Consider the following 24,917-nt stretch of genomic DNA (forward strand, 5'->3'; position numbering starts at 1 on the left):
AAAAAATAATAATAATAATAATAATAATAATAATAATAATAATACACGAAATGATTAGTATCAGAATGGTAAGTTTTGTTTTCAGGTTCCATATTTGGGAAAACTAGTTCTTGTTCCCCATCTGAGAGTATGACATTACAGTGTGATTCTAAATTGTAGTAAGTAGGATATTTGTATTTGTATTATCAAATGGTCCAAACTCTTCTGAGCACACTTTTCTGAGCTGTTAGTGGTATGGAAGAACTGAAGAAGCCACTTGGATGAGTAGCACAATGACTTCATTCTAAAGCTTTTGTTTAGTTGACAAAATTTGAATTTCTTTTTCTCTGTTAGTTGTAGGCTATTTCTGTAGTTTAGGCAAATGTGAAATAGTCAAAGTACAACTGAGCAAAGCCAACAGCTAACCAAAAAAAAACCCAAACATATTTGCATTAAACATTACACAAAACAAATGAGGCTGGCTCTCTCATGAAATTGTGCGTGATAACTAGATCAACTACTGGACCATTAAACTTATGTACTAGTATAAGTCCAGATACAGTGCAGCTGTGTAGATAACTGTGTGTAGGGTCATTAATAGATGTAATAACTAAAATGGGGAAGCTGAGGTAAATGCAGGTGAAACTCAAAAACACAGTCATAAAGATGGTGCTCTCTCAGATCTTCGTCTTCACAGCAGCTGCTTTAGTTGGTAAGAAAAGTAAATTATTTAAAATGCTATGTAATTTTTCTCGAGGAAGGTCCACCTGCTTGGCTCCATGGACATGATATTGCTTTGCCTGACATATTCTGCAGTGTGTATGGCATTTAACTTACCTATCTTGCATTTAAAATATTCACAGATGTTTTTAATGCTTAAAGTAAGAAAAACATGCATTCTTACGGGAGATCAACTTCTGCATAGTTTGCCTAATGATGTCACTTCACTTGGTTGTCTCTTAAGATTTAATACTATACTGTAAAACATTTCAGGAGAAACAATAACATGATGTCAAGCAGGTGGCAGAAAGGTTACCAAATGCACCTTTAAATTATACTCTAAATATAAATCAAATATAATTGTTATTTTATAGGTATTTGCTGTCAGACAGTCACAGATTTATCTGTTGAAAGGGGTGGTTCCATCTCCATTCCATGCCGTTATTATTCATGGGAAATCGACAGGAATAAATACCTTTGTCTGTGCAGAAAATATTCATGGTTGCCCTGCATAAAACGTGGCTGAAACAAACCGACCAAGCACATCAACAAAATATTCAATCTTAGATGACAAGCTACAACGTGTCTTCAATGTAACTATTAGAGACCTGACTGATGAGGATGCTTGTTTTTTGTGTGGGGACACTGTCGACTACAACAAAATTATCTCTACATATCTCTCCAGGTAAGCTCTTTCAATTTTCCTCAAAAAATAAAACATTATTATTTATTTGTAACAATAATATATTTTTTAGAATCAGATTTATATGTGGACGAGCAGAGCATAACAGCAGTTCTTGGAGGAAGTGTGACTGTTGTGTGTCATTATGCAAAGAAAGATCAGTTCCATTGGTGCATGTTTGACGGCCAATGTATCTCAACGTCTGGGCAAATGACAAATGACATGGAAGTGAGCATCAAAGCTAGGGGTGCCAGTGCCAAAGTTACCATGAAGAAACTGAAGCAAGAACACAGCGGATGGTACTTCTGCCAAAATGGTGGTTTTCAGATGCCAGTAAACCTCACTGTAATGAGAGAAGTAACAACTACTGCACCCACCACAATGCCATTTGTTACAAGTAAGATACTGATAACATACTGTAAAGTGCATATAACAGGCTTTTATGTTTTTCTATTTATTACTTTGCTACGTGGAATAGTACCTGTGGTAAATATAAATTAATTTCACAGTGGCAGTTTGTGAAGAAAAGTACAAAAATAACAAAAATACAGGAATTAGTAGTCAGTGGAATAGCTCTATGTCACCAACACACAAAATGTCATCCAAAACCGAAAGTGACAATACACAGACAAAGAAGACATTTTTTCTACCAGTTTAATATTACACAAATTTGACTCTTGTGAGATTTAAGCCATGTTAACCTCATCAAAAACGTATTTGAAGTTGTGTTGTTTGCTTCATTCACACATGTTTCAGTAGCCCCTTATTAATAGTCTGTCTAAGCTCAGAATACTCTGTTTCAACTTGTGATGTCATGTAGAGGTAGTTTTCAAGTTAACAGCTACCATTTGCTTTTAGTTTAGTAGATTGGCAATATTAGGGCTGAAATCATCAAAATGATTCTAGTGAAGGTTTATGAAGTTTAAAAACACAATGGAGCACTTTCTGTTTTACTGAGAGAAGAACTCAGCCTAAATAAGCAGAGTGTGTTAAAAGGTGAATGAAACAAAACATAATTCCTGGTATATTTTTGATGAGGAAACAGCATTATAACATAGATCAGAAGATGGCATAATATGGGCCTTTTAAACCTTCATTTAACAATATAAAACAGTTGTCATCTATTTTTATTAGTCTAATCATAACTATTGGCCCTTGTTGTCATTCTGGTTGCTAAGTAACAATCCTAAAATGACCTATATAGGCCAGTGTCATATCTGCTGCCCATGTCCATGTCCAACCTGTTAAACTTCACTGAAATTTGTAGTGAAACTTTATAATGATGTTTGCTAGTCTAACCTGTCACATGCACTAAATATTTTTGCACATAAATTATAATTTTAACATTTTAACACTGGATTAGGTGTGACACAATTAAGTACAAGTGAACCATCTACAGTGATTTGCACAAATACAACAACTGGAGGTCAACCTGTAAATTCTAGCAGCATCATGACAACAGAAGTCAACCTTCACCCAATCCATACCAAAAGGTCAGTAGTAATGATTATTTTATAGCAATCATATTTTTACAGGAAAATAACTGTTCATTGTATCTCCGTCTATAGCCAGTCTACAGTGATTGTGATCGCCTGTGTAGCAGTATTCGTTCTGTTGCTTTTTGTCATTGCTGTTTTTGCTGCTTTGAAAATGGCAGTATGCCGTAAGTATATTGTTATATGAATGTGCTTTATTCAAGGATCCTGATATTTCACTGTTTATTATAGGCAAGAGAATTCCCACAGAGTCTCGCACTGCAGAGGTATGCTGTTTTTCTCTATCAACTTTTTTGGCCTTACAAAATGTATTATGCTTAAAGGTGCTTTTCGGTTGAAGGAGTGCTACCAAGATACTATTGCTTTGCCTGTAATTTTTCCACAAGATGGTATTGAACTTATATAAGATGCATTTATTCAATTATGGGTGTTTTTATTGCTCAAAAATACCTTTAAAACCATGCATGGGGGGGGGGGGGTCTTACATGTAAATTGGCCAGTTGGCGTCGCCTGCTTGTTTCTATGGAGATTAACAAGTTTAATGCCATACTTTATACTGGAATACTGAAGGTAAAGCAATAACATGTCTGTGGCTATGTAACTGGCGGGCCTCTACCAAAAAAGATACAACAATAAAACATGCCATACAAACAGACATTCTGACTGTGGTTGCCTTTCCACAGATCTGATTTGTAACTTTCAAGACAAAGCAATAACATTTCCATGACAGAGACAAGCATTTGATGAACCCTCCACTAGAAAAGTTACACAATGCCACACATCACATTTATTGTGTGTTAAAAGTGTATTGTGTTTCAGGTAGAGGGTCCACCACCTGGTTGTCTCTATGGAAATGATATTACTTTGTTTGAAATGCTTCACAGTGTGGCATTAAACTTATTCATCTTTCCTTCTTTCAATTGTGGGTGTTTTTATTACTCAAAGAACATGCACACCTACAGTCAGCCGGCCATCCTCCTCACATATCTGTCCGGTTGCATCTTCTGCTTGTTTCCATGGAGATAGTTAAGTTTAATACCATACTGTGAAACATTAAAAGCAAAGCAGTTACATCATCACAGAGACAACAAATGCTGGCAGATCCTTAACCAGAAAAGTTACACAGTGTACCTTTAAGTTTCCATGTCTTGCTTTTTTTATTTATAGGGTCCACACACTGTATCAAACCAAAGTGTGATCTACAGTAACATCTTTCTCAATCAGGAGCCTTCAGACAATAAAAAGGTATCTAAAATGGAGAAGTATTGTACCTTTTGAATGTTTTAATGTAGCTGCATACTTCAACCACCAGGGGACGCAGTGACACTCCTGCCTCTTTATCCGGTATTGACTGCAATTAATTCCATTAGGTTGAACTGCGTGTAATAAGTGTGATATTCCCCACCATTGTAACACAGGACAAAGTGGGGCAGTAGTGGCTTTAATGCAAAATGTCATTGTGTCCTTTGGCAAAACACTTCACCTACGTTGCTTAGAATGAAAGTTGTGTAGTGTAGTAGATTGCCATCGAGTGTGGAGTGAATGAATGATGCACAAAATTGACGCAATAATGTCTGTGATGCAGAGTCATTATACACTAAGAAAAGAAAATCTTATGTATCTTTGCCCCTTATTTTAATCTCTAAAGTGAAGCAGAAGTTCCATCCTCCTCTATAAATATTTATAATAGCCACTGCTGCTGACATGCATTTCATAAGTTTCCAAGTCTTGCTTTTTTTAATCTAAAGGGCCCACATACTGTAACGGACGAAGATGTGATCTACAGCACGGTCTCAGACTATAATAAGGTATCTAAAATGGAGATGTATTGTATCTTATGGATGGCATATGAGGGCATTGTCCCTGTGCTCTACATTGTAGTTGCATACTTCAGCCACCAGGGGACGCAGTGCCTTTTTATCTGCCAATCACATAGTATTTGTACTTCATGCATTTCATCAGAATAAGTTTCCATGTCTTGTTTTTTTTCTTTTTCTCTCGATCTAAAGAGCTCACAGACTGTAACGGACCAAGATGTGATCTACAGTAACATCTTTGTCACTCAGAAGACTTCAGACAATAATAAGGTACTGTATCTAAAATGGAGATGTATTGTATCTTATGGATGGCATATGAGGGCATTGTCCCTGTGCTCTACATTGTAGTTGCATACTTCAGCCACCAGGGGACGCAGTGCCTTTTTATCTGCTAATCACATAGTATTTGTACTTCATGCATTTCATCAGAATAAGTTTCCATGTCTTGTTTTTTTTCTTTTTCTCTCGATCTAAAGAGCTCACAGACTGTAACGGACCAAGATGTGATCTACAGTAACATCTTTGTCACTCAGAAGACTTCAGACAATAATAAGGTACTGTATCTAAAATGGAGATGTGTTGTATCTTATGGATGGCATATGAGGGCATTGTCCCTGTGCTCTACATTGTAGTTGCATACTTCAGCCACCAGGGGACGCAGTGCCTTTTTATCTGCTAATCACATAGTATTTGTACTTCATGCATTTCATCAGAATAAGTTTTCATGTCTTGTTTTTTTCTTTTTCTCTCGATTTAAAGAGCTCACAGACTGTAACGGACCAAGATGTGATCTACAGTAACATCTTTGTCACTCAGAAGACTTCAGACAATAATAAGGTACTGTATCTAAAATGGAGATGTGTTGTAGTTTATGGATGTACTGGATCAGTGACATTGGGCCTCACTCATGTAGCGTTCTGAAAAACACATTTGTTTTTCTTACGAATGCCAGAAATGACTGAAAATGGTTTTCTAGAAGAACAAACCCTACGGAGCACTCATGAGAACAAAAAGAAAAACATTCAGCTCTTTTAGACTATTGTTACTCTGATAATGCAACCAAAAACTGTGGGGGAGGGGAGAGATGAGGCCCAAGTACCAACCCTCCACCAGGAGCCCACGGGACAGATCTGGCAGCTGCAGCCGACCTCCACTCCTGATGCTCCTACAGAGGAAACACTGAAAATCCTAAAAAAAAAAAAAAAAAAAAAAATGCAGAAAATAAATATAATAAAATGTGTACAATAAAAACAAGTACATGTGTAAGATTTCAATCAAAAGCTAAGCTAAAAAGGTCTTGAGCCTATTCATTAAAACATGAAGATTCTCTGTAGCCCTGAGGTCCTCCGGTAGTCAGTTCCATAGACGAGGGAAGTAGTACTGGAAAGACGCCTCTCCATCAGTGTGTGTCCTGACTTTGGGAATAACCAGGAGCATGCGGCCGGAGGAGCACAGGGTTCGCAAGAGTTTGTAGGGTAAAAGCAGTTCTGAAAGATAAGAAGACCCAAGACCATTAAGACATTTAAAAACCAGTAAAAGAACTTTAAAATCAATTCTGAAACTCACAGGGAGACAATACAGTGATTTTAAAACCGGTGTAATGTGGTCCCGCCCTCTGGTCCTAGTCAGGACACGTGCTGCTGAATTTTGTAATAATTGCAAACCTGAAATACTCTTTTGGGGAAGACCAGAGAGCAGGGTATTACAGTAGCCCAGAGGAAAAATTTGTAAAACTTGTGAGTCTTGTTTGTTTTTCCTAAAATTCACTATTAACAACAGGGGAGACACAAACAAGAGTCCTATTGAGACACTGGTGAGAAACCGTTTTAACATCTGCAATGGAAACAAAACCTAGTCTTACTTGAGACCCTGGTGAGAAACTGTTTTAGCATCTGCAATGAAACAAAAACTAGTCCTACTCAAGACACTGGGTAGAAACCTTTTTAATGGCTCAAATTTTAAATCAAATAGTCCTAAAAAATATACAACTGAAAAAGAATAAAACATTTGTGAATTTCAAAAAGGTTTTTATTATTAATATTAACATTATACATTACATTTCACCAATCCGAGCACCTTTGTATTAGCCTGATTCATCAGCCGGTTTTACTTCATAGAAACCGTCTGACCTCGCAGCATTAGGATTCGTTCGCTCGACAGTAGGCGGGTACTTTTTTTGATGTATGTAATGCACCGCTAATGGGGCTAACTGGTATATTAAGCTTTTCCTAAATCCCGTAGAAGGAAGGGCAATAACAATAATAATAAATGAGGAGAAAACGTTGTCAAGCATCTCAGCATTAACCAGGACAAAACTGTCCAGTGTTTCCTCTGGTCCAGACAAACATTCAGATGTATTAAAAACAGAGCTTTGACAAAATAAAATATCACATCTGATAGTGTTTATCTTTCCCATGAAGTGGTCTGCAAACTACTCACTCAGTAGGTGTCAAATAAAACGTGCTGAAATCAGGGGTTAAAATGTTGTCAGTGGTTGAGAAGAGAACTTTTGGATTATTTTTGTGGTTGGTGTATATTGTGGAGAAGTAATGGTTTCTGGAGTTTCTTATTGCATTGCTGTATGTCCGTTGTTGATTACTGAATAATTGATGGTTTATTGTAATTGTTTTTTTTTTTCTCCATCTCTGTTTTGCCCTCCTGCACTCTCTACTGGATTTTTTCAACTCTTCATTTCTCCATGGAGGTTTTAGTTTGGTTTTGATGTTTTAAGTTTTGAGTGGAGCAACCAGATCTAGAGCTGACTCTATTCTACTCACAGCTGGATGTAAAGGTGAGACAGTACGTAGCTCACTTGTAGCCACGCAGCCGGTTTGTGGCCTACTGGTGCAATTTCGTTGGTTGGCTTAATTTCAGGTAATTTCAGATTCAGGTAGTAACCCAAGTCAATAACTGCTTTGATTATTTTCCCCTAAATGATGTCTTAGTTACTGGTTAAAACTATTTGTTGAAGTTCATTTGTTTGGGAGTCGATTAAGCTAGTGAAACAGACACTGACGCATGCGCAATAGTAGCTTACCGCACACTGAGTATGGTAAGTTATAATATTTTTGAAGAAAAAATTCATGACTGAGCCCCAATGTCCCTGTGTTCCGCAATGTAGTTGCATACTTCAGTCACCAGGGAACGCAGTGCCACCCATGCCTCTGTATCTTGTAATGATGACAGTTTCTTCCAATAGGATGGACTGAGTGAGGCGAGTGTGATATACGCCACTGTTGTAAAGCACAACAAATCTCAACAAATGGTAAGCTATGGCAACTTAAAATGCTAACTGTTGAATGAGGATATTTCTGACTGTAATTTATTTTTAGGCAAGACAAGCAGAAGAAAGTGTGATCTACAGCACAGTCTCCAAATAGTAAAGTTCTGGTTTCCTTAATGGGAGGGGAAGTGACTGCAAAAGAGGCTGAAACTCTGTCATTTAAAAGAGCAATGTTTAACTTTTCTGGACAGTTTACACGTGCTAGTCTTAGTGCAGATGTTACTTCTTTGTCTAGAATGTTCCACAGTAGAGCATTAAACATTTATTCAATCACAAGTGTTTTAATGTTCAAGGTTTCCTTGAAAAAACATGCATTTTCTCTACAGATGTGACTTGTGAATATGCTTGTGTAATCACTTGCTTTTCTCCATAGAGATAGACATTTCATTTAAAGGCCCTATATTACACTAAATTGACTTGGCTTGCCATGTTGTTACCTCCTCAAAAACATGGAGTTGTGTTTTGCTTCATTCACACATGTTTGAACAGCTCTTTATTATTAGTTTTTCTACATTTCCAAAGCTCAAAATGCTCTGTTTCACCTTGTGATGTCATGAAATTGTAGTTTTCAAGTTAACAGGTACCTTTATTTTGTTCAGTAGAGATAGATAATTCCAGGGATGGAATCATCCAAATTATTCTAATGAAGGTGTATTAAGTTTAAAAACACACTGGAGTATTTCCTTTATTACCACATGACACCAGAAGGTGGAGCAGAATATTTTCTGTATGAGAGAAGGAAAACACAGCATTTCACAACACCACAAAGAGAACAATTTTTGGTCAGTGTCTGAGTTGTTAATCTGTTATGACATAAAAAGAAAAAGGAAGTTGAAAAACAATCGTATCTGGTCTGAAAGCCACCTTGTTAAGTTATATATAGACCACTGAGCAGTGAAGTTATATTGTTGTTTTAAGTTTGTCTGAGTTTAATGCTCATCTTTCATTTATTTAATTTTGTTCTGGACCTGTTATGTTTGTTTTTTATTTGTTATGCTAAAAACGTTTGGTAATAATAATAATAATAAAAAAAAAAAAAAAAAAACAAAAAAACGAAGAAAACGGAAGTACTGAACCTGCTCTTAAACTGGTGCACTTTCTCTGGGACTTCACTTTTTCACAATGGCTACTTTTGTAACATTCTTTTTTATCTGTGCTGGACTCTCTGGTGAGTAACAAATAAAATATCTGTCTATCTATCTAGCTATCTGTCTAGCTGTCAGTCTATCTGTTTATACGTCTTACAAAAAAGAGCCAGTTTCCACAAAGGAAATTTGGACACAGTAACTCACACATCACAATATATTATAATAACAAAGAGGAAAAAATATAAATGGTAATAATAAATTCTAAATAAGTAGCAAAAAAGATAGCAAGAGAGAGGTGTTACATAAGGCATAATTATATAAATGTAGACATACAAGTCAAAATAAAATACACAGCTTTGTACAAGAGGTCATAAGAAAACAGTGTAATAATGATATGATGATTGACAGGACATATGGTTATCCGTTACATAAGGGTGAGTTGTACAGTTGTAAGGAGTATGGTCAAAACAGATAGGTAACAGTTTATGGAGGAAATATGGATTGGACAGTGATGAGATTAAAGATTATGGTATAACGATGGTATAATGGTATAAGACTATGAACAAAAAGAAAACATACACACAGTATATATACAAAAGTTAACTGAGAATTATATTTTTAAAAAAAGGAGATTAAGATATATGTTGTTTAATAAGCATTCTGTTAACATAAGAAATAAGAATATGTAATGTGTGTGCAAATAGTTTTATGTAAAATGTGACGACAATCAACAAATTAAGGAGTGGAACATTTCAACTTCTATTTATCTGTGTACAGTGTTGGGAAGGAACTGAAAACATGTACTGAGAATATGAAATAGTCAGTATTCTCAGTATTCTGGTACAGTTACTCTATCATTTGGTGGTATTTAAAATACAGTTGCTTTTCTATAAAATCAAACAAATACATGGCAGTACCAATAAATAAATAACAGAATTTTTCCTTTTCTAATTAGTGACATGAAATGCAGAACACAGTGCAGTTTTTAATCCGATGCTGCATCTTTACACTATAATTTAAATGCATCCAGTCGAACTGAGAAGGCCAGAACTGATGGTTAAATGACTTTTAATCTTTCCTTGCCGTGTTATAGAACCAACGTAAGAGCTAGACAAGAACAAAATAACAGCAATTACCATACGTTTACAGCATCACTAGCTCATTACATTGCTTAACCGTTATCCATATTTAACATTAATTTGATACAAGTGACAAGAAGTTCAAATATACATTAACAAGTCAAACAAACCTTGTTCCCCTGTCGACTGTAGCAATCTTTTCTTTGTTTTATATAACTTTTCTCCGTTGTTTTGATTTTCACAATTAACGTTGCCATGTTTACTATGCGTCGTATCTTTATAACAAGCTAACGTTTTTTCCTTCACTTTCGTTCACACCGGAAGTCATCAAAATAAAAGCGCAACCTTACAATTAAATGCCATAAACTGCGTGTTAATGTATATAAGAGCTAACTTGACCTTTACAGCAACGCTGCGTGAAAGTATCCCAATATTTGTCCATGTATCATAATACAATACAAATGACATTATTCAGTATTCTGCAACTACATACATCTTCAAAATATTCTTCCTATCATTGTCTATCTATCTATTTGATTAATCTATCTAATCTATGTAATCTATATAAAATGACAATGGTATGTTCTTTCATTTCAGGCATCAACAGTTTAGAGACAGTTGGTCATATAATGATAGAAGCTGAAGGCACTGTCCACATCCCATGTCATTATGAGGCAGCGTACACAGATCACGTGAAATATTTGTGCAGGGATGCTTCTTGGAACAACTGCAAAACTAAAATCCGTTCAAAGGACAAAAATTCAACAAAGTATTCTATTTATGATGACAAAGTTCAAAGAATTGTTACCTTTACTGTTAAGAATCTAGAACTGAATGATTCTGATGTTTATTGGTGTATAATTGAAAAAGCAGGAACAGACGATGGTAAGACCTTTCGACTGTCAGTCACCAGAAAAGGTAAGATGCTTTTATAGTCATGGGGAAAACATTTTACTCTTGTTTTGTGATTTAGTACAGTGTGTATTAGGCACAATTATATCACAGTAATTATTATAGTTGATGACAGTTTAAAATGTTATTGATATGAATAATTATAATTTTATTGTTATGAATAAGTTCCATGTTTCAGGTTTAATGTAATTGTTTTTTGTTATAAGTGAAAATAACCATGATCTAGCGGAGATTATGATGAATAAGTAGGTTTTTTACACATTTTGGCGCTATAATAGCCTTTATCTTTGTTGGCAATTATCACGATTATATAAAATGTCCCATGAACGATTATTGTCTACCCTTTTTATCACAATAAATGATATTACTATTTATTGTCCCATCCCAAATGTATATATTGCATAGCCATTTCAAAAGACTTATTGATCCTTTTTTAATGCATGACCATTTTTTTCTTTCTTTTGTTTCATTTGTTTTTGTAGCTGAATCAAACTTGTCTGTGGATTCTCAGTGGGTTTTAGGATACTTCGATGACCAAATAACTATTCAATGCAAGTGCAATGGTTCTGATCAAAAAACGTGGTGCAGATTTGGTGGTCGTTGCATACATACATCTGGAATATTAAATAAGGCACAGATAAGCATAGACACTCGTGACGCTGGGGTGTTTGCCGTTACCATGACTGGACTGAAGGCTGATGACATTGGCTGGTATTGGTGTGGCTTCGGAGACCTGCAGATGCCTGTGTTTTTAGATCTAACTATAAGGCCAACCACTAGTAAGTACAGCCAAAAATTATAGTGCACTTTTTGCTATGCATGTAAAGTGTATGTTTTCCATTATTAATCAGCTACAATTGCCACTACTACAATAATGTCAACAGTTACATCTATTCCTGAACCTGGAAGCATAAGGTCAGTCAATGCCAAGTTTACAAAAGTTTGGACACATCTTTTCATTTATGTTTCGTCTTTATTTTCATGAAATTTTACATTGTGGATTCTGTGAAGGCACCAAAACTATAAATAAACCAACACCAATAAACACATGTGGAATAGAAAGCTAGCTAGATAGATAGTATACTTTTAAAAATCAAGGAATACATGATGGTGCTTGATCACACAATTTAGGCTTCTAACTGCACATAAATAGTGAAAAAATTTTGAAAACATTGATCATATACCGTGTGCATGTGTAGTTTTTCCTTCTCGAATTACTGATAGGAAATGCTGAACACAATGAACCAAATAAAAAGCTGTTTTTAATATTTCATCTTATATATACACTACAATGTGCATAACTCTGCTTTACAATATTTAGATTCAGAATACATTACACTGATTGGACCATGTATCAGAATATACAAAATAAACTGTAACTAAATACATTATTAAGGTATTCTTCCCATTACATAGTAGTGAACATAAAGAAAAACAACACTGAATGAGAAGGTGTGTCCAAACTCTTGACCTATAGTGTATATTTTAAATTTATATTTATAAGAGGGTGATTTTATTTATTTTTTCTTCATAGTATGTCTGATACCCTTATAGCAGCTGCCATTGCACTGGGTTTGCTGATTCTTATTATAATAGTATCACTGGTTGCCTGGTGCACACTGAAGAGAAAAAGTAAGTTTGTACTTAAAAGAGCTCATATTTTGTTCACTGTTGATTAAATTACAAAACCATTTTCTTACTTATAGTGAAAGAGACTAAGGGCAAATCGTCATCATCTCCAGAGGTAATCGACCATAGGAAATTTAAATTTTAAAGAAAAATCAGATCGCATTTTCAAAGTTTAGCTTTTATTGTATATTTTCCTGTGTTGTGTGTTTGATGGTATGTACTTGCTAGTAATATGGTATTATAGTGTTGGCTACTTTCTCTGCAGTGTGTAGATAACCCTGTATATAGTAATGTCACAACAAAGCAAGCATCACACCAGGTTAGTAATAACAAATTATATAACTACCAGTTGTGGAATGTAGCAAAGTAAAAGTAGTGATGTACTGTACAAAAAAAAAAACCCAAAAAACTTAAAAAAAAAAAAAAAAAAAAGATATCTGTACTTTACTTATGTACATGTTAAAGTGTATACTTTTTACTTTCTACTCCACTACATATTTGAACAGAACTGAAAAGTGAAATATTTTTTATTATTGTCTGAAACCTGCTGAAAAGTCTGAGGGTTTTATTTTTAACATAGTCGTAGCAAACACAAATAAAACAACAAACAAACAAAACAGCTAGAATAAAAAAAACTGTTTCAGTTTTTTTCTGCTGAACAAAATTCAGCATAAATCTTAGTCAATATCACTACATTTGAAGATAGATCTCAAAATCTGAATGAAATACTTTTACTTTTAACTCTTTGAGTACAGTTTTAAACTGATACTTCAGTACTTTTACTTATGTCTATTTTACTTATACTTTTATTTAAATTTTTTTTTCTGCTCTGGTACTTTTACTTAAGTGACAAAATTTTGTAATTCTTCCAACACTGATTACTACTTACAAATATAAAAGCTTAAGTTACTGGGCTTGTTCATTTTTACAGAATACAGATGCTGCCAAAGATGATGAAGTATTGTATAACAGTGTGACTTTCATGAAACGGCAATGTTCAAAAGAGGTACATTTTTGTCACTCAGTTTCCAAAAAATTTGTCAAATGACAACATAATTGCTCAACTTGTTCTTCTGTTCCCCAGGTTGCAGTTACAGAAGAGGATGTCTTGTACAGCACATTGGCTCAACGATAATGACTGTAACCTGCTGATTCTGATCTGTAGCACAAACAGTGACAAACTATCAGCATATTTATCAATAGACTAGTCATGTCTTGTCTGGTACTTTTATGTGGCCCAATGATCCTGAAAGGAAAGCTGCTAACATTTGTAAGCTCTATAGTGTTTAAGGCTATTTAAGGTTTGCAAATATTACATTATAATTTATATATATTAAATGTAGGCTATTGGTTTGGTTTTGCATGTGGGGTATGTTAATACCATAAACTGTAAAAAAAAAAAACAATATATACGGTTTATGGTTAATATAGGTGTTGCTTTATTTTATAAATATGGTATTAGTGATTCATTGTGTGTATATTTGCCCTGTTGCTCACTCAGACTCTTGTGCAAGCAATTCCAGTGTTGTGTATAATAAATTGATATACTCTGGCACTGTGTCCTGCAATGAGAACTGGGGCCTCTAGAGCATCTGTGTGTTGGTTTTGTCTTGCATCAGCAATGCCACTCCTGATGGGGTTGGGTTTCAGCCACAGATTGTATATTTATAAATATGTATATAAATATAAATATACATAAATATACATATATTCTTTATACAGTCTATGCTTTCAACAGGAAAGGCCTGTCTTTTCAGCCTGTGCAGATATTTTACTAGGCTGTATTATAATCAGTGTTGGGGAGTAACGGATTACATGTACCGCCGTTACGTAATCAGAGTACAAATTATGAGTAACTGTATTCCGTTACAGTTACTGTTTCAATAAGTGGTAATTGGATTACAGTTACTTTGCTGAAATAAGTGGATTACAAGGCGGTATTTTCCTGTTTTCACATTTTGTGCTACATCCCATTTATTTATTTTTTTATTTCGGTAATTCCACTCATTGCCGGAAACCCAAACAGAACGCGCGCAATAAATAGCGATGTAAACGTCATGTTAAAGTTGGCGGTGTCAGTCACACAGTGGAAGCAGCAGTGCATTGGTAAAAACGCATTTGTGTCTTGGAAATTCTTCTCCCGATGTGAGATATATATATAAAAAAAACTAATATAAAATCGCCTACAACTTAAATGTGAAACAGGAGCTACTGGCGCTGGTGAAAACAACCTGCATAGACTCATAATATCTGCTCTACTGTCATATAATGACCTGCCACATGAGTGGACGTGCACACAAACACACACAAACACACAAAAACACACACCTTCATCATCGTCATCAACCTGACAACCCGCGGACCACGTCTCCTTCCGTAGTTACAGCGCGGACACCGCCGTCTCGTGCGCCGCGTGTGGACTGTGTTTTCTCGCGTAAACCGCGCTTCCTCCTGTGCGCCTCTAAACCAGAACTAACACCAGGACTAAACCAGGACTAATCCAGGACTAAACCAGGACTAATCCAGGACTAAACCAGGACTAAACCAGGACTAAAGCAGGACTGAACCAGGTTTAAACTAGGACTAAACCACGACTAAACCAGAACTAAAGACCTGGTCTAGACCTGGTCTAAACCAGGTCTAAAATCAAGAGTAAACCAGGTCTAAAAATCAGGACTAAACCAGGTCTAAAATCAGGACTAAACCAGAACTAAACAACATGACACCTAACAGTAGGTTGACATAATTTAAGGTGATCTCATATAAAAAATAATTTCTCTATCAATAATATTTTTTAATCTGGTGAAGGAAAGTCTGATCTTGTTACTGTCTTTTAACAGACAAAACCTCTTATATTAAGATCTCATGGTCTTTGTTTCTCTACAGCAAACAGTTGCTTATTCATGGAGACTTGGGCTCAGACATTTGAAGACAACAAACAAGAATTTTCAGGATGTGGTTGCTACATTCATGTCGTTTAAAAAAAACATGACAATATCAAGTAATCCAAAGTAATCAGATTACGTTACTCACTTTAAGTGATTTAATGGATTACGTTACAAACTACATTTTGGGGTATGTAATCTGTAATCTGTAGGGGATTACATTTTAAAAGTAACCTTCCCAACACTGATTATAATTAAGCCTACCTTAAGTGTTCTACTGACCTGGACCAACCAAATACGAGAGTCAAATAGAACATGATGACGGGGAAAGTGGTCTTGGCTTTATCCTATGCCTTGACCAAATGGAACGAATGCTCCATGAAATATTATGATCGTATGTCTTTAAAGCTTTGTGCTCAGGCTTCCCCGTGGCCAGCCTGTGGGCCAGCCGGGGCCCTTCACTGGATGTGATAGCAGTGAGAGCGTTGCAGCGCAGTCTCCTTCAGCTCGCCCTCCAACCGGTGACGCCTACCTCTACCGTGCGGTGTGAGGAAGATCTGTAATAAAGTCACTTTCGTACGCACTTACCTCCATTTTCAACTGGTAAGAAGCTCCAGTTTAAACCTTATGTCTGTGAGTGTACTTTATAAACCAGGCCACCCGTCCGTGTGCGCTACCGGCGCCGGTACCATGCACTTTAGCATGTTAGCTTAGCCAGCTCAACTTAGCATGCACTCTGTCACATGTGCAAATATCGAATAACTGGACACATGAGCGTCTACAATTGTCTTAAAGCAGTAGTTAATTAGATTGTCTTTTCTTGGCCTTTTTGACCGTGTGGCTGTGCGCTGTCTAACCCGTAGTTGACATTGGTATGTTTCTTGTAGCTGTTCAATTGGATTGGTAATGAACACATTTGAGTAATGAAGACAGACGTGTGTCCTGCCACGCCTGGTTTTACCAGGCACCTCATGTGGAGAAACGGGTTAATAACTGCCAGGGCACTGCTTACGGAGCTGCGCCAACATGGCTCCTCTGTCACTGTCCTTTCTCCTGACAGAAGAGCCGGACACCCGGAAACACTTCACTGGAGAATATTGCAATAGCACGAGTGTCAATGTGCTTTGGATTTAACTGTGGTGTATTTAAGTTTAAGAGGCCTCTCTTTCCAGACTATTTTGACTTGACTGTGCTTATTTGCTGTAGTTGCTCTGTACAGTGTAAAACCTTATTGTAACGCTTGTTATGGCTGTTTCAGACACAATGGCAGTGCCTCCTGCATATGCTGACCTGGGCAAGGCTGCCAAGGACATCTTCAACAAAGGCTATGGTACACTGCACACTGATGTGTTCATATATGGCATGATCTTTGAACCTCGTGTAAAGACTCTGTTGTCTTCTAGGCTTTGGCTTGGTGAAACTTGATGTCAAGACCAAGTCAGCAAGTGGAGTGGTAAAGTGATTTTGTTTTTATTGTTCAATTGTCTTAATATTGTTTATAATGGTATTTAAATATTTCAATGATTCTGTCGTTGACTTCTTACCTTGGCTTATATTTGTCTCATTAAACTCATTCTCACATAGCTATGGTGGACAGCTTAACCTCTCCATGTTCTGCTTTGTCTAATATATTTTACTATGTCATGGCAAAAACATTTAAGATTGTCTGTCCCTCTTCAAAACTCTCTTATAGGAATTCAAAACATCTGGTTCCTCTAACACTGATACCAGCAAAGTGGCTGGCACCCTGGAAACAAAATACAAGAGGGCAGAATATGGTTTGACCTTCACTGAGAAATGGAACACTGACAACACTTTAGGGACAGAAATCACGATTGAAGATCAGGTAAGTGCCCCAATTCAGTTTTAAATATGGTTGTATGCCAACATAATGTAGTTCAAATTTACAGTATACATTTTTGCTTTTTGTGACAGATTGCTAAGGGACTGAAGTTGACTTTTGACACTACCTTTTCACCAAACACCGGGTAAGTGTCTGTGTTAAATCGTGACTATGGGATCTGTATTTTCAGCCTGCATACTGAACTACCCATCTTGTGCTCTTCTGTCTGAGTAATACTTGTAACATGATCTCTGTTGCACATGCTCCTGGCCATGTGATGCAGTCCCAATATGGAACTAGTCTCCTTGTCTTGACTTTGGCTCATATAATTCCAATTTCATAAGAGTAAATGGTTGCTTTTTATTTAAGTACATTTTCTCTGCTATTTCTTCACCATACACTGTGAAGAAGTGGACTAAGGGAGAGTGACATCACCCATAGCGTTTGTCTGCAGTCAAATGAAGCTGATGATGCGAGCGGTTATAGGAGTGAATTTGGAACCAGTTCCATATTAGGAATAGGAATTTACTTACAAACAAAATGGCAAATTAAAAATATCAAGATCATGTGGTGGGTTAATATGAACATTTAAATACCAAAATGACGAGGCTCACAGCAGAAGTTGTCCAGAGAGAGGTGACAATTTTTCAATGTAAAGTCAATAGGAGCCAAAGTCGATGGAACCAGAAGCGCCCCCATGTTCATTTCCTATTTTGCAACGAGGTTAGCTAAATCCATTTATTTACAGTCTATGTTCTTCACAGCAAAAAGAGTGGCAAAGTGAAGACCGCATACAAGCGCGAGTATGTGAACCTGGGCTGTGACGTAGACTTTGACTTCGCCGGTCCCACCATCCACGGCGCCGCTGTCGTCGGTTATGAGGGCTGGTTAGCTGGTTACCAGATGACCTTCGATACCGCTAAGTCCAGAATGAGCCAGAACAACTTCGCCATTGGTTACAAGACAGGGGACTTCCAGCTGCACACCAATGTGTAAGTTCACCATTGGTTTATATTGTCATGCATGTATTTGTATTTGTGTTTTTTTTTGTTTTTTTGTTTTTTTGCATTGTTTTGTGGTGCGGGGTCTGTCAAATGCTTTTCTTCATGGAGATGTTATTACTTTGTCTGTTTGTCTGGAATGTTTCACAGTATGACATTTATGGCATCTTTCAATTATCATGGAGACTAAACCAGACCAAGTTACATGTTAGATCTGCAACTCCTCTCACAGTCAGAATGCCTGTTTTTCTAGCAGTTTTTGAGCTATAAAACTACCTGTAAATTAATAAATGTAAGGCAAAGCTGTTTAATGTCATACTGTGGAACATTCCAGACAGTGCAATGGCATGTCCATAGAAACGGCAGGTGACGGACCCCCAACCAAAACATTACATGGTGCACCTTTTTAAGTGAAATTTGTGAAACCATATTATTTTCCTGTGTATACAGCAATGATGGAGCAGAGTTTGGTGGCTCAATCTACCAGAAGGTTAACGATACTCTGGAGACAGCAGTTAGCCTGTCATGGACCGCTGGAAGCAACAGCACACGCTTTGGTATTGCAGCTAAATACCAGTTGGACAAGGATGCCTCTATCAATGTAAGAAAAGAGAGACACTGTTTTTGATTTGATGTGTGAAAGTACAAGAATTTAACAATTTTATTTTGTTTCATTTCAGGCTAAAGTGAACAACAATAGCCTGGTTGGTGTTGGCTACACTCAGTCTCTTAGACCAGGTATGTAACAATAACACTGATTTATTAATACTACCTTCTAAGTTTTTTTGCACATGATCTGTAAGTACTTTTTGTGGTTTGATAGACCTCAAAAAGTGCACTGCCAATACCAAAACGTGCTTTAAAGATTATATTAAACTGTTTTCTGATCTGTTATAATGTTTCCTCATCACAAACCTACCCACATTTGTTGTTTCATTCACACATGTTAAAGACAAACACCCTGCATATTTAGGCTTGGTTCTTCTCTTAAACTGAAAACACTCTGTTCCACCTTTTTTGATGTCATGTGGTATTACAGGAAATATTCCACTTTGTTCTGTAGAGATTATTCAAATGATTTATAAAACATACAGTAGAAGGTAGCTGTTAATTAAAATTTTGCTTCATGACATCACAAGGTGGAACAGAGCATTTTGAGCTTTGGAGATGTAGACATACTAATGGTGCAGGATTACTCTAAACATGTGTGAATGAAACAAAACAACTCCAAGTATAGTTTTGAGGAAACAATATTATAACATGACTAAAAGCTCACAAGAGTCAGTTTTGCGTAATATAGGACCAAATTGGACTCAAATACTATATAGAGAGCCTGATTGCATTTCCATTTGAGATTAAGTGGCATCAGTGGTAATATTTGTGGCTCACACTGCACCCAATATCTAGTTTAAAGAGTGAGAAATGTACATTATTTTCAGCTGAGATCAGTAGTCCAAACTCTTCTCTTGCTGTTCCTACAAAGCAATTTAACAGCAAGGTTTACTGTGAAAAACGGGAATGTGTAAACTTGCCGTTCTCAACATGGTTTTGTGTTTATAGGTGTGAAGCTCACCCTGTCAGCCCTCGTGGATGGAAAGAACATCAACGCTGGAGGACACAAACTGGGGCTGGGCCTGGAGCTGGAGGCCTAAACTGTCACATGCTGAAAGGGACTAAGGAATATCAGAATCTGGCCTTAAGTATGTCCAACTTCAACCAGCAAGAGATTGAGCAGGAGGAGGGTTCAAGGCTATAGCTCCAATCATCTGTACGATTTACACTTATTTTGGTCTCTGTACCCCTGTTTTTACCTTTTTAGATCAACTGTTGATATTATTTATGAATCACGCCACTGTGTGTGTCCAGCACTGCCATAAACTCAATACATAAGTTTCCCTGTCATCAGTGCTGTTGTCTCGTTTATTGGTATTTTCAACCACTCCATTTTATTTCTTACAGTCTGTTGTCTGCAACCGTGACATCTGATATTCCTGTGTCTTGTCCACAGCATTACTCCAGTATGTTATTACTTTGCCCTTGTCTTTGTGTACACTAAAGCTCTGTAGTGTTCTGTTTGAATCAGCCACAGGGGCACGCTCTGCTCCACTCTGGCCTCTTTCCTCAAACTAGATAGTTTCGAGGTTTGGCTTTAAGCTTACTCAGAAGGTCAGGGCGAAATCTTGGCTGGCCAAGCAGAACTATTCTTTCACCCAGTGGGAATAAGTCATTGTACACAACAATGCCAAATGTTTGTAAAGGGAGACAAAGGCTGCTTCTAAGTTTCTGTACTGGGTGCAGTCACACCCACATCAATGTCTTGGAGGTCCTTATGTATAAGGTTTCAATAAAGTCTTGAAAATAAATAATTGAGTAATGGTATTATTATCAAGTATTCATGCGATGGATTCAAAGATTAGTTCTATCTTACCTGGTGTGTGCCATAATAACTACAGCTAGCATATGTACCAAAATTATTTTTCATTCTATTGAATGTGGACTATTTGCATCCAGTGTAATGTAACACATCCAACATTTGCACCTGAATAAATGATTTTACATAATTTTTACTTATTTTTACTCGAATCTTATAAGGCAGAATCATTAGGGAGTGTATTGATTTCAATGACAAACTCATCTTTCAATAGTTTTTTTTATTAATTTATTAACAGACTGCTACACAATCTTTGAAACATGCAAACTTCCTGATTTTTATTTACATACAATTATGCATTTCATATTTTGAAGCTGATAGTAAATATGTACTCATTCAGGCATTATATTGCTTTTCACAGTGTCCTCTGCCCTGCATAGATAGTTTGCTTCTCTCTCTTGGAAACTCGCCTATTCTCTTGTGCTTTTGCAACAGTGCATTATTATTTGCCATCTAGATTTCAAGATGAGTGTTACATTATTTTTTGTTCAGTTTCAAGTCTATAACCAAAAGCTGCATAATTTTTGCTTTCAGTGTAGCTCCTTTTGCTCCCAGTAGACCACTTTATAACTCTTGGAATAAACCCAAACGCATCTTACCTTACCTTATCTGAAGACGTGTTACTTTCATCTGTGACATTCCCGTCCTTTTTCAAATCATGTTTAAGTTGTGCGCTAACTTCTTTTAAATCCTGCTCTTTTTCTATTTCCCCTGTAACCTTGTCACCAATATCATTTTCTACAATTCCCTTAGATCCCTCCTCCCCTTCACCTCCTTGTGATTTTACGTTATCCTGCTGACTGTCACACTCCTGCTCAGTATTTTCCTGTCTACTGTCTTTACTATGGTCACTTTCTTCTTCGCTCCCTCTTTTGCTGCACAGTTGCCCTGGCAGCACCAGTGTCTCTTCAGGATCTTCATATTCGGACAAGATGATTTCCCTTGTGGTCTCGGTGATGATCTCCTCCACAAACTTGTACTGGGGCTCGGGGCGGCGGTGAGGGCCTCCTGGTCTGTTGATGGAGGGCAGAGTGTAGACTGGAGACTGGTGGTAGATGTAGGGCAGAGACACAGGGCTGTCCGTCACAGAGGAGAGCCGTGCTTCCTCACCGCACAGAAGTTTCCTACAAGAAAACAGAGATACTAATAAATGACAGATAATAAGTGAACATATGTCAAAGGAGACATATGTAAAATCTTCCTTTATGAGCTTTTAACAGTGTTCCTTCATCACTGTCTTAATTTGAGATGTATTTTGATGGATTCATGCAGGTTAAAAAAAATCCTACATTCTCCTGCAACTGTGAACTGTGACCTTTCTGTCCTTGAGGCCCTTTGTAAGAAACTGAAATTTTTAGCAACTTAATTTTTTTTGCTTGTTTATTATCACAGTGTTATTTATCACAGTGTCAAAATGTATTTTTTTATGCTTCATGGTGCACTTCAAGCTACTTGCACATGTTTTCCAATGTGTTATTTAACTAGAAATGTCAAATAAAATAACCTAATGTAACCTATTTGAAGCTTGAATGATACATACATTACATTACATACAATACAATGTCTGTTTTCACCTTCCTCTTATCCACCCACTGCTCAGTTCTTACTTGTGATTATGTAAAAAAAATATATATAAATCTGTTTCCAGGTCACAATGAACAAAAATTGCTCTGGGACATTTCTAAAAATAAAAAATTTACAATCTGCTGCTTTAGTGAAATGTCATCTAATTCAAGGCCTCTCAGTTCTGTAATTTTGAAAAAGGAAGAAAAGGAAGGAGCCATTTCTATTATTAGACCATTATCAATATTGCAATTTATAAGGTAAAATATGAAATACCCTCAAAATACATTATGTCTTCATTAATATGGCAGTAGATTATGTTTTATTTTTCCTCCATTTGGATAGACCATGAAGAAAAAACACTTTTAACCACAATTCTGATTTCTGACAAACCCTTCAGCAAGAAAGTCCTGATCAAGCTTTGTTCAAGACCTACTGTAGTAGACAGGTTCTTGGGCACAGCTCTTCACCACCCACTGCTCCTGACACGGTGTCAGAGCATCTTTGAAAGATGGGTCAAATGCAGAGAACAAAAAACACTATGTACACAACCTAACTGTTTATTGGTACAGGCGTGATGTAATGTTTATAAACATCTGATGTTTAATATTGAGCAGTTAGCTTCATTGATTCATCATAAACTCAAGACAACACTGTGAATACCTATATGTTATTCATATTAAAATCATATTATGAAAGGTTTTACATAAGCACCATCATAATTTACATCGTTAAAGGCTCTAAATTGTTTACACCAGTCTCAGTGCACTGTTTTATATAATTTCATTCTCATCCTGAAAAAGCCTTTTACAAAGCAGCAGTTCCCTGGATGGCTGTGAGCTATAACTTTGACGAGATGAACTTTGAAATATAGAGCAAATCGTGAATATACCTATATTAAAAAGTCATTTGAGATATGTGCACTGTATTTGCATGAACCCGTCTTACCTGTAGGACAGTATTTCCACATCCAGCGCCATCTTCACATTTAGCAGGTCTTGGTATTCCCTCAGGTAACCAGACATGTCAAATTTACAATTTATGAGCTCGTTCTCAAGTTGTTTAATGGTGTCCTGGGGCAGAAGAAAAACATATTTGAGTTCATTCCAGGCCACCGTATCTTCTCATAAACTTCTAGTGTGTGACTTTACCTGGTAATGCAGGAGATCGTGCTTGTGGCGATCCTCTGCTTCACGGAGTTGCTTTTCCAGCGCCTCCTTCGTGCCTTTAGCGCTCTCCAGCTCCACATCCTTAGCTTGTAGTTGCCTCCTATAATCGTTTATCTCATGCTGACTCGCTCTCAGACATTCCCTTCTACTCTCGGCTGCCTCTGTCAACTTCGCGAACTGGGATGTGAAGGTTTCCTCTACCTGCTGTGCGTCACGACCCACGTGGCTCTCCAGTTGCGTCCTGATTTCCCTGAGTGCCGCAGTAACGCCGGGGCTCCCAAATTCGCGCGCTCTATAATTTTCTTCCGTGTTTTGTATGGCCTCCAGCATGTCAGACACTTCCGCCTCATGGCTCTTTTTGAGACAGTGCAGTTCCTCCACCTGAACCTTTACTTTCTTGTCCAGTTGCAGTTTGGCTTGATATGCGTCATCTATTTCTCTCTTTATGACCGTAATATCGCGCTCAGTGTCCGACCTGCTCTTCGCCTCCTTCTCGTGGCGCTTTCTTAAATCGCAAAGCTCCTCCTCCAAATTGCAGTGCTCAAGTTCAATTTGATGCTTTTGTTGAGTTATGTCTCGAACCAGCTGCCTCAACCGCCTCAGCTCCGGCCCGTACTGCTCCTCCAAAGACGAGACGGATTGCGCTCTCCCCCGAATCTCCCTTATCTCCCTCTCCAGTAGTTGGTTGTGCTGTTCTAACTGGTGCACCTTGTCTATGAAACCCGCGAGACGACCGTTAAGACCACGAAGCAAGTCTTTCTCATTCATTCTCGTGGTGGATGCGGTTCGCTCCAAATCCAGTCCCCTGCTCGTGTCTGTTCCCGCGCGTTTGATCTGATGCTGCAGATGCTCGCTTCTCCTATGCGGTATTATGGGGTCCATGATGTGCGTCGTATACGTAGGTTTATAGTGTGAAATCCCGTTGAAGAAAAGATTCACGTGGGCTTTTATAGAAGCCCCTATTCGCTCGCGCAGCACATAGTCGCTGTCCGAGGTGCTGACCAGGGGAAACGCCAGGAAGCGGTCAAATGGGAGCCGCGCGCACAACAGTGACGCACGCACAGGCAGAGTGCACATACAGTTACCCTACCAGGGAGGTCAGAATCAATAGCAATTTGTTTATGTATGCTGTACATCCTGGTTCAGCTTTGGATTGACTTTATGTCTCAGGACTACTTTGCAAATGTGACAAACAAGGCAGACTAAAAGCTGTTCTTCGTTCGTTTTCGTTTTATTCAACAAGCTTTTCTTTCTTTATTTGAATGTAGCACTGAGATTGAGAATCAAATTTTTAGGGGATTTCTGGAGGGACCCTTTGGTACATGCTTTTAGTGATAGGA

At 37.3% G+C, this 24,917-nt stretch overlaps 4 protein-coding genes across 9 annotated transcripts; 3 read left to right on the top strand and 1 right to left on the bottom strand.

Moving 5' to 3' along the window:
* The first annotated feature begins 133 nt into the window (after positions 1-133).
* Positions 134-8,166, top strand: LOC110173639 (uncharacterized). Of its 4 annotated transcripts, none has more exons than XM_055162391.1 (13): positions 134-691; positions 1,074-1,384; positions 1,455-1,778; positions 2,745-2,874; positions 2,950-3,044; positions 3,109-3,143; positions 4,045-4,122; positions 4,626-4,685; positions 4,887-4,964; positions 5,171-5,248; positions 5,454-5,531; positions 7,894-7,959; positions 8,027-8,166. In XM_055162391.1, exons 2-13 carry the CDS (start codon positions 1,315-1,317, stop codon positions 8,072-8,074), a joined length of 1,140 nt encoding a protein of 379 aa, XP_055018366.1. In that variant the 5' UTR covers positions 134-691; positions 1,074-1,314; the 3' UTR covers positions 8,075-8,166. The 4 variants fall into 4 exon arrangements, with proteins under 4 accessions (XP_055018366.1, XP_055018367.1, XP_055018368.1 ...); XM_055162392.1 differs by having other exon boundaries at positions 1,189-1,384; XM_055162393.1 differs by lacking the exon at positions 5,171-5,248.
* A 597-nt stretch (positions 8,167-8,763) lies between these two features.
* LOC110173616 (polymeric immunoglobulin receptor-like) lies at positions 8,764-14,237 on the top strand. Of its 3 annotated transcripts, none has more exons than XM_055162395.1 (9): positions 8,764-9,145; positions 10,742-11,062; positions 11,539-11,835; positions 11,941-11,971; positions 12,591-12,688; positions 12,763-12,800; positions 12,951-13,004; positions 13,617-13,691; positions 13,770-14,237. In XM_055162395.1, exons 1-9 carry the CDS (start codon positions 9,100-9,102, stop codon positions 13,818-13,820), a joined length of 1,011 nt encoding a protein of 336 aa, XP_055018370.1. In that variant the 5' UTR covers positions 8,764-9,099; the 3' UTR covers positions 13,821-14,237. The 3 variants fall into 3 exon arrangements, with proteins under 3 accessions (XP_055018370.1, XP_020795302.2, XP_020795301.2); XM_020939642.2 differs by having other exon boundaries at positions 8,851-9,145; positions 11,908-11,971; XM_020939643.2 differs by lacking the exon at positions 12,951-13,004 and having other exon boundaries at positions 8,785-9,145; positions 11,908-11,971.
* A 1,778-nt stretch (positions 14,238-16,015) lies between these two features.
* On the top strand, positions 16,016-20,780 carry vdac2 (voltage-dependent anion channel 2). The gene is made up of 9 exons (XM_020939630.2): positions 16,016-16,173; positions 16,829-16,900; positions 16,974-17,023; positions 17,264-17,416; positions 17,506-17,558; positions 18,178-18,405; positions 18,865-19,015; positions 19,095-19,152; positions 19,975-20,780. The coding sequence occupies exons 2-9, from the start codon at positions 16,834-16,836 to the stop codon at positions 20,064-20,066; spliced, it is 852 nt and encodes a 283-aa protein (XP_020795289.1). The 5' UTR covers positions 16,016-16,173; positions 16,829-16,833; the 3' UTR covers positions 20,067-20,780.
* Positions 20,781-21,063: 283 nt separating this feature from the next.
* On the bottom strand, positions 21,064-24,464 carry LOC110173631 (neurofilament medium polypeptide-like). Its single transcript, XM_020939655.2, has 3 exons — positions 23,560-24,464; positions 23,357-23,481; positions 21,064-21,969 (listed from the first exon to the last, which is right to left on the bottom strand). Exons 1-3 carry the CDS (start codon positions 24,457-24,459, stop codon positions 21,441-21,443), a joined length of 1,554 nt encoding a protein of 517 aa, XP_020795314.2. The 5' UTR covers positions 24,460-24,464; the 3' UTR covers positions 21,064-21,440.
* Between the last annotated feature and the right edge of the window lie 453 nt (positions 24,465-24,917).

Source organism: Boleophthalmus pectinirostris, unplaced genomic scaffold (assembly GCF_026225935.1).
Source record: "Boleophthalmus pectinirostris isolate CB_2022bp ecotype Guang Dong unplaced genomic scaffold, ASM2622593v1 HiC_scaffold_5, whole genome shotgun sequence".
Lineage (NCBI taxonomy): Eukaryota > Metazoa > Chordata > Actinopteri > Gobiiformes > Gobiidae > Boleophthalmus > Boleophthalmus pectinirostris.

What these genes read in the sequence shown, in the direction of transcription:
- LOC110173639 (XM_055162391.1), top strand. Translation starts at nt 1,315, where the DNA reads ATGAGGATGCTTGTTTTTTGTGTGGGGACACTGTCGACTACAACAAAA. An exon ending in CACCCAATCCATACCAAAAG is followed by an intron (nt 2,875 to 2,949) that starts GTCAGTAGTAAT and finishes CTCCGTCTATAG; the next exon opens with CCAGTCTACAGTGATTGTGA. An exon ending in TTTGAAAATGGCAGTATGCC is followed by an intron (nt 3,045 to 3,108) that starts GTAAGTATATTG and finishes TGTTTATTATAG; the next exon opens with GCAAGAGAATTCCCACAGAG.
- LOC110173616 (XM_020939642.2), top strand. Translation starts at nt 9,100, where the DNA reads ATGGCTACTTTTGTAACATTCTTTTTTATCTGTGCTGGACTCTCTG. An exon ending in GTGCACACTGAAGAGAAAAA is followed by an intron (nt 12,689 to 12,762) that starts GTAAGTTTGTAC and finishes TCTTACTTATAG; the next exon opens with TGAAAGAGACTAAGGGCAAA. An exon ending in AATCGTCATCATCTCCAGAG is followed by an intron (nt 12,801 to 12,950) that starts GTAATCGACCAT and finishes CTTTCTCTGCAG; the next exon opens with TGTGTAGATAACCCTGTATA.
- vdac2 (XM_020939630.2), top strand. Translation starts at nt 16,834, where the DNA reads ATGGCAGTGCCTCCTGCATATGCTGACCTGGGCAAGGCTGCCAAGGAC. An exon ending in CCAAGTCAGCAAGTGGAGTG is followed by an intron (nt 17,024 to 17,263) that starts GTAAAGTGATTT and finishes ACTCTCTTATAG; the next exon opens with GAATTCAAAACATCTGGTTC. An exon ending in CACTCAGTCTCTTAGACCAG is followed by an intron (nt 19,153 to 19,974) that starts GTATGTAACAAT and finishes TTGTGTTTATAG; the next exon opens with GTGTGAAGCTCACCCTGTCA.
- LOC110173631 (XM_020939655.2), bottom strand. Translation starts at nt 24,459, where the DNA reads ATGGACCCCATAATACCGCATAGGAGAAGCGAGCATCTGCAGCATCAG. An exon ending in ACGATCTCCTGCATTACCAG is followed by an intron (nt 23,482 to 23,559) that starts GTAAAGTCACAC and finishes CTTCTGCCCCAG; the next exon opens with GACACCATTAAACAACTTGA. An exon ending in GTGGAAATACTGTCCTACAG is followed by an intron (nt 21,970 to 23,356) that starts GTAAGACGGGTT and finishes GTTTTCTTGTAG; the next exon opens with GAAACTTCTGTGCGGTGAGG.